At 37.4% G+C, this 8,394-nt stretch overlaps 1 protein-coding gene across 1 annotated transcript; it reads right to left on the bottom strand.

Moving 5' to 3' along the window:
* Nucleotides 1–1,186: 1,186 nt before the first annotated feature.
* Nucleotides 1,187–7,818, bottom strand: jmjd8 (jumonji domain containing 8). Its single transcript, XM_086154153.1, has 9 exons — nucleotides 7,601–7,818; nucleotides 5,922–6,017; nucleotides 5,319–5,367; nucleotides 4,636–4,732; nucleotides 4,488–4,556; nucleotides 4,042–4,161; nucleotides 2,095–2,162; nucleotides 1,628–1,762; nucleotides 1,187–1,524 (listed from the first exon to the last, which is right to left on the bottom strand). The coding sequence occupies exons 1-9, from the start codon at nucleotides 7,699–7,701 to the stop codon at nucleotides 1,444–1,446; spliced, it is 816 nt and encodes a 271-aa protein (XP_086010279.1). The 5' UTR covers nucleotides 7,702–7,818; the 3' UTR covers nucleotides 1,187–1,443.
* Between the last annotated feature and the right edge of the window lie 576 nt (nucleotides 7,819–8,394).

Below are 8,394 nucleotides of genomic sequence, written 5' to 3'. Positions count from 1 at the left end.
TTTTAAAACTTTCAAATGATGAATATTAGATGATCTCCCAAATGCATGTTGAGTAACTACCTTTTACGGAAAGGCTTTCTCACATACATGAGTCAAATGACCGCCCATGTATGGCATCACTATTGCTCAAACACTCTTTGCCCTGAGCTGAATTTTGCTCACACTAATCCTCACACTAATCCTTGCATGAATAACACGACATAATGCTTGCGTGCCAAAGCTAACTAATCAATTGTGTTTTTAGCCTGAGCTTCAGTAAAGAGTTTCTGTTTATATAGAAAGCAGGACTCCTCAATGAAGATAAAGTATGTTGCATCTGATCATAAAGCCAGCTTCCTCAGGCTGTTTACATTGCAAAGACAAAAAACAAACAGTATCTTTTAACCACTGGTCCCAGCAGTTTGAATAACCGGTATTATTTTCTACCAACACAAACAATAAACTCCTTGTGAAACATCCATTCCTATCTCAGAGTATACAAGGTCAGAGCAGTTGCATGTGAAAATAAGTTTGATACCAAGTTGATTTCCGCCATTCGATCAATTTTTTTTTTTTTTTTTTTGTAATGAATAGATTTCTGATCTTCTGGTTTTCTGATCTGAAAGGCTTTTACGCTATTTTCCATTCTAAGTTGCTGCTGCAGGCACATATTCTGTAAAGCCGAGTGTGATATACTGTAACTCACATAACAGTAAGTGTTCTTACTTTAATGCATGGGTTTGTTTGTTTTTTTTTCGGATCAGTTTTGGCATTTGAACTCTGCTCTTCTTGCTCCAAGGGTTGGCAACCCTGTCATTTACATTTCACATTATAGAGATTTTACACTGTCCAAGTGTTTTTGAGAAAGACGCTGAACCCCAAACTGCTCCCCTGGTGCTGTGTACCAGATGGTTTCTCCTCATGGTTCATCCATGATGGGTTACATTTCGCTGATGTTGTGCTTGGATGTATAACTGAATGTGACAACATTGAGGTCACACATAAAGGCAAACATGGTTTCAATGGGGAATAATAGGAGATTTTGTATTGGCAAATGACATCTGTATTAAATTACATTTTAAATTAAAAACACCCACAATCCAACATTTTGTTTGGATTTTGTGTGATAGAAGATTTCATAAACTCCAGATGAAAATTAAAAAACTTGACCTTCAGACAATTGAAAGACACCAGGAAAACAGGATCATTACTTCATAAAATCCCCCTTTATTGGTAAACTTCAATATTTTTATTTTCTCTTGATCATTTTCTTCATTTCAAACAGGGACCATATATCAGAAAAAGGAATGTGTCCAGACGAATATCCATGAGAGAAACTGCTCAAATAATATTTCAAATGACCAAAAAAAGTCTTTATACAGCAGCAAAAACACAGCAAATATCCCTTATGCCGTTAGAGGTCAGGTATGGTTTCTTCTTCGAGAGTCAGTGACCAGGGTGATGTCAGCCCAGAAAAGTGGAGATGAAGACACTGGTGTCCAAGTTGAGCGTTGCATGCCACCAGCGGTCGGGAAAATACAGCACCTAATTGACCAACAGGAAACAAACACAGCAGCTAAGATGTGATGTCGGCAGGACTTTGAGGTTAATTTTATGTTCTTAAATCTATGAGGTTTGTGCTGATGACCTCTCCGGGTCGGATGGTGCACTCTAGTGGTGCCTCTTCCTGCGGCAGGTTGGGGTAGGTGTCCACTAGCCAGGACAGGGTGCTACTGTTCGGGTGGAAATGGGGCTCCTTGTCTGGCGGGTATAAGAACCATCGCTGTGGAAAGAAAAATTAATTTAATTTTGTAAAAGTTCCCTTGGAGCTATCAAAGCTCATATTAGTCCTTTTAGAATTGGGATATTCTGACACACAACGTTAGAATGGCATAAATCAGTAAATTGTTTTTTTTTTTGTAAGCTAATTTGTTAATGTGTCCTTCCAAAAATGAAAGGGTGTGTTTTGAAATCACAGGAAGAAATGCCAAGAGGATACTAACAACTGCCCGAAACATCATCAAGCAAGCCAAAAAGTCCGAAGGGATTTACATTTTTATCAAGAAAAGGCAAAAAAACGGATAAGAGTTGACAAGCAGGAAAGAAGTACGGTACCTTCCTGCCATAGATGACCTCTGAGTAGCCAGGACCATGCCAGTGAAAGGGAACACCTGTTCCTGGACCTGAGGAGGGCGAAACAAACTAAGTGACTAGTCTACCAAAATGCAGTGTAAGACACCCTGTGATCATCATTCAAAGTAAACATTTATATTTGGAAGCTCAGAAAATCAGTCTGTGTCTCCAAGGAGACAAATGGACCTATATTAAGAGATTTCATTTGAATTAAGTCACCAAAATGTAATTTAGCATGTCCTGGGGGAAAAAAACAAGTCAGAGTAAACATGAGCATGATGGTAATAAAAGAAATTTAGTGCAAAAAATAGCAACCCAAGGGAGTAGTAGGTGCATGGAACATGGTAGCTGGGAAAGCCAAAGACCAGGGGAGCGTAGACTCGAAGAATCTGTGGACCCGGATCTAAGGTAAACTTAGTAACTCAAGGCAGGATCAGAAAACAGAGGCCACAAGCAGTAAGTAGTGTCAAGGAAGGCTTCAGCTCCTGAACCTTGTCGGGCTGTCCAAGTAGTACACAAGAATGGCTGTGGGCTCTCAAAGCTTGTGTTGTACATGAAGGTAGTGACCAGGAAAATGCAATCCATCCCAGCAGACAGAAGCAGAAACAATCACCACATTTATCCTGAAGAAGTAAGGATAGCAAGAGGGATTGCAAGAGGGAGAGCAAGAGGGATTCAGAGGGATCGTCCCACTGAGCATTCATGGAAATAACATCTTCTGATGCAACGCACACAACCAAAGACAGACGCTTCTTGCCAGAGGGCAAGAGTTTGGGGCTTCCTGGGAACATGGAGCACTCCACTTTGAAGAAGCTAATCCAGACATCCAAGCAAAAAAATAAATAAAATTGATCTCCACAGTCTGGCTTGATTTTGCAGATGTAACGGGTCTGTTCACCATCAACTCATTCATTTATAACTTTTTCTTTATTCCGCTACGGATCCATACTCGTGTAGCAAAATACTTCAATACTATAATTCCACTACACAACAACAATATTGTAGCGGGTCACGAATGTTGGGGTTTCTGTTGATGCTTGTTTTCTGTGTGATTTTGGGGTTGCTGGGAATTTTGTGGGTGTGGTTTGGGGTGCAAAGAATTCAAGGCTTTTTATCTGGAATTGAGCCGGAACAGTTAGTTGTACTGCAACAACAGCTTTTGCTTATTAAACGGACGTTTTACCATCAAAACACTACAATATCTTGACTGGTTGGCATCAAATGTAGAAGCGAACAGCAGATTCTTTCTCCCTGATCCTCCTCACGGCAGTCATCATGATCATCCTAATTTTTAGAACGCCGACGGTTCTGGGAGTCAAATCCCTTCCAGGTGAGAAACTCCATCAGTAACAGAACTGCTTGTGTCGATATGGCAAAATTATTGCAGCTTTTGAAACACGACGAAGATCAATCGAAGCTGTCTTGTGAGAAATACAAGGTCTGTTGTTGCCTGTTTACCTTGTACCGCTGTATGACAGGCCCGTGAAATTGTGTCATTGTTTTTACAGCTTCTCTGAAAGAAATGGTATCAGAGAAATGCCTGACAACGCAAATATATCCATCTAGGAACTAAGAGCCAGTTTGAGCACAACAGAAAAACCAATGTTTAAGTAGGTAAAAAACAAAAATGCGGCAGTCTGTGGAAATACCGGCACGACAAGGTACACCGGGGCATCCAAAGTCACTTGTCGTCACAGAATCACATGAAAAGGGACAGTAGATGAAATGTTGAGGTGTAAAGGTCATTATTCTGCAGAAATCAAGAGCAGAAGCTTAGAGGAGAAGCTCATTGGCTCGAACAGACGAATTTACTGCCTGATTCTATTGAAACTTTTTCATTTTGCAGCTTTGATACATAACCAAAGATCAATGCTTGGAAAGACTTGGAATAAAATTGAAAAAAAAAGATATCCTGTGTAGAAGTCTGACCTGCAATGCCGAAGCTGAGCGCCTCACTGGTGTGCGGCAGCACGAACGGCGGCAACTCGTAAAACTTGAACAGACTCTGCCACTCCGTAAAATTGTTGTCTCCGAAAAAATACAGCGTGTCTGTCGAGAATAGAAACATAACTCATTATTATGGATAGAACTTTTTGACACTCACCTGCTTCCTGTAAATATGTTTTAAACTAATATTTGGAAGTAAGAGAAGAACACCATGATTATTTCTGTTCAAGCGTCAGATTTATTTGAACCAAAATCAGAGTCTATAAATGTATGGGACACGTGGCCACTTTGGGCATCGATAGTGATCAGAAACCAATTCCATGGGGGTTTGAGTTACTCCTGAGAAGACGCTTTTCAATATTTCAAGATAAGAGCATAATAGCACCCCAGTATGGCCATTAAGGGCTTCTGTAGATGATTTTACTCACCACTTCCGAGAGCGTTCAGCGACTGAGGCCTTAGAAACTCCTCCACGTACTCCCTGAATGAAACGTCCACTGGAAAGAGTTGTTGGCACAACGTGAGGTTGGATTTAAACCTAAATCCTGGGACATGACGGCGTCAGAAAAGCTTTACCTTTCCTGTAGGAGAAGGTGTTGGCCGTGCTGAGTCTCACCATCTGCTGACCGTATTCTGCTAACAAACTCCACCTGGAGCACAACAGCTTGAATTTCTAAAACGACACATTTTCTCTAACGTCAGAATTTCTGCGCTTTGGAATTTTTCAAAATCTCAGAACAAGCAGTGGGATTGATCAACTTTTGTCTGTGCTGACACAATCACCTCTCATCACATTTTGACATTTTAAAGCCATAAAGTCCAAGTACATTTCTAATGGATTAAAAAAATTAAAAAAGACAATTTGCATATTGCTCAAATTCAAAAGAAATAAAAAAAATTGAATCCAAAATTTTGATTACATTTCTGATTAAAAAAGATAATCAAAGTAGTACAATCCTGTTCTAAATACATAATTTGAAGATTTTTTTGTCCCTAAAATATGAATTTGAATGACTATAAATTAATATAACATAACATAACAAACATAATATAATATAATATAATATAGTATAAAATAAAATAAAATAAAATAAAATAATATAATATAATATAATATAATATAATATAATATAATATAATACAAAATAATATAATATAATATAATATAGTATAAAATAAAATAATATAATATAATATAATATAATATAATATAATATAATATAATATAAATTAGTAGTAACGTAACAGTTAAGACAAACCGTGTTGTCGGTCAGGCCTCTGAGGATGACTGGTCTGCTGTATGCGTATCTACACAGGACGAAATATTGAGCATCATTCATTTGACCATTAATTATTTGTGCTATTAGCCATATTAAAGTTACATTTGTTACATTTATAGAAAATACACCTGTACCACCACCAGATTAAATAGAAAAAGTGAACGTTTAAGATTAAATGAAAAAAATGAAGTATCAAACCGTTTACAATGGTGACATTTTAAAAATGAAAAAGTGAAATTGGGGGGGGGAAATCAATTGATAATCAAAATGGATAGATTAAATGTGGTCACTATTTCTGACGAGCCTGATGCTGCAAGAAAAATTTAAAAAAAGATATTGCTAAATGAGAAACTAAATAAAGATATTAAAAGTTATCAACCAAGGTCCTATGTTTGATATGATGAAACCATTAATACTTCACTACTTTAACCTCGATTTGCATTCCTGTTGTTTTCAACTCTGTATTTATGTTCCCTTCTATTTCTACTATTGTGTCTGTTTTCCAAATGCTTTAGTCTCTTTTTTTAGCTTTTATAATTTGCATAAGCATGTCAAAGTTTTACATACAACATGCAGGTTTACCTTTCTATGAACTGGTGATATGAGAGCGACGAGCTGTGCAGTATGTCGATGTTGCAGGGTCCTTCATCCTTCAGACTGAACTCTGAATCTACTGACCTGAATAATCACAGCCATCATGTCAAACACGTTTTATACTTTTTGCAACAAAAAAAAGAAAAAGAAAAGAAGATATGAGTTGGGTATTTTTGAGTTTTTCCTTCTAAGTGTACTAATGGACAGGAATTTCCCCATGGTTTTGAAAATAATGAACTGGGTATGTTATGGGAAACAGGTATTATTCATGAATTTCCAAAAGGAAAACAAAATTGAAATTGCGGTATTCAAAGCATTTTTGGAAGTATTCCTTGTGGCAGCAGTGATAGAAACGTTCGGAAATTTCATTTTGTCAAGATAATCTTTTCATTTTACCTGTTAAATCCATAAGTAATTTCTTTTGGACTTTTACAGATTTTGGACATTTCAACAAACCCTTGTTTATAGTTAAGTATCAGAAGGTCAGAACAGTATTCGATCTGAATTGTTTTCGTCAAATATCACTTTCCTGTCAGTAAAACCGATATTTATTTCTGACCCAGTTTACGATTAAGTTAGTTTTTACAAATTCGCATGTGATTGACATAACACAGATCACTAATTGTAATCTCACTTTGGCCAGTATCCCCTCATTTGAGGACTCACTTCGTCAAAATTTAAAATTTTGGACATCACATGTCAAACACTTGCGCTTGTCAATCTCCAGAGTCTGAGCAGGTTTCTCAACATCTTATCAATTTCTTTTGTTTTCGATCATGAACTGTAATGACTCTCTGTAAATCCTTGAGATGGTCGTTAGTTCAACAGTTTTGGAAATACTCAGACCAGGCCGTCTTACACTTTACTTCCCCATTCTTATGTTCTGTATGAAGTTTATCAGGTCATCATGACAACGTCTACACACCGACATGCATCAAGTTTGCATAATTGAGCTGTTGAACAAGCGTATCTTTTAAAGTAGCCGATGAGTCTAATGCAACCTGCAACTCCGGCAGACTCGAATCTGTTGGAAATTTCTATGAAAACAGAAAAATTGACCCATCAATATCCATCAGATATTTCACAAGACTAATCCTGATCTGAAAGACAGTCATTGCACTTATGTGAAAGGTAATTTCTTCATTGATAAGTGGTACAAAACAGAGCACAAGACAAGAAGCGGGTAACCTGAAGCCTTGCAGATAAGGATATTTATTAAGTAACGTCACTGATGATTTATCATGACTGTTTCAGTCCAAATGTCTTAATAGACCGAATCATTGCATTATTATGTTTTCTATACTTGGATCACTGCCTTCAGTGTAAGTATATTTAAAGTATATTTACACCGCACACAATGTTTAGCATTTATTCTCGAAGCCACTCTTGTTGAAGTTATGCGACTACATCAACTGTCTTTGCTATTACTTTATACTTTATTACTTTATACATTAACATTATGCTGTTGTCTGTCATTTTGGAGACTTCAGTTGCTTCTTGTGATTAAACAAGCACATGTATGTGCGAAAATTTGATCGGATAATTTGGCAGCTAGAACAAACTGCAGAATATTTTGCGGGCGATGGTATTTTTGTGGGTATACAGAAAGTTGAAAATGATATTAGTTTATTGTAAAATACTCATTAATCCATATTTCCTGGACTTACCAGCCGCCGTCGTCTGACAGCTGGTCGGCACTCAGCGCGACGAAGAAACATATTAGAACAAACTGTGAGTAAAAGCGACACAAAACTCTAATATATTCCATTGAATCGCGATAAAACAAAACAAAACAAAAAATCGAATCTCGGCGGGTTGGGAAGATAAATCAGCAGAGATTATTCGATCCAATATCGCATTTTCACTTCCTGTTCAACAGCCAATCAGAATTCCCCACACTGCGGTGCCGACAGAATGTTGTTTTGTTTCCGTGGGAAAGACAGGGCTAAAAAATGCCAACCGTGTCAATCTTTCATTCACACATTCCTCAGTCATTTTCTAAACTGCTGATTTTTATTTTATTTTATTTTATAATTTTTTATACACCGCAATTGCGGTATAGCTAAAGCAGCTCAGTTTTGTTTTTGAACGTGTCAAGTATGCTTTTGGTTCACAGGTAGCACTGTCGTCCTAGGAAACGTGAGGGTAATTATGGGCTCCGTATTGAAAAGATTACTATCCTAGGTCAATTACGAGGTCGATGCTATTTCGTCTTCGAAAAAGTCCAAAGTTTTCAATTTGACTGATTGTGTGGCAGGCAGTTTTTCATGCAACTTTTATTTACCAGTAATGTGCATTTCTGACTTGGAACTCTAACCTTATTGCTGTTTTTAATATTGTAACGCTGCAATGAAGACTTCTGCAAGGAGGCTTCTACTCCAGATGCTGTTGCTTTATTCCCATCATTTCACTATTACAGGGTTGATATAACAATATTCTGTCTGACTGTCTGAATGGCTGT

This window comes from Fistularia commersonii, chromosome 10 (genome assembly GCF_037954325.1).
Source record: "Fistularia commersonii isolate RoL2024-O1a breed Wild chromosome 10, RoL_Fcom_v1.0, whole genome shotgun sequence".
In the NCBI taxonomy this organism is placed as follows: domain Eukaryota; kingdom Metazoa; phylum Chordata; class Actinopteri; order Syngnathiformes; family Fistulariidae; genus Fistularia; species Fistularia commersonii.
The sequence above is the reverse complement of the archived record's forward strand: the minus strand, read 5'-3'. Positions and strand labels throughout refer to the sequence as shown.

Coding starts and splice junctions, on each gene's coding strand:
- jmjd8 (XM_086154153.1), bottom strand. CDS start 7,701: ATGGAATATATTAGAGTTTTGTGTCGCTTTTACTCACAGTTTGTTCTA. Junction 4,733..5,318: donor GAGGCCTGACCGACAACACG/GTTTGTCTTAAC, acceptor GTGTCGTTTTAG/AAATTCAAGCTGTTGTGCTC. Junction 1,525..1,627: donor GCACCATCCGACCCGGAGAG/GTCATCAGCACA, acceptor TTGGTCAATTAG/GTGCTGTATTTTCCCGACCG.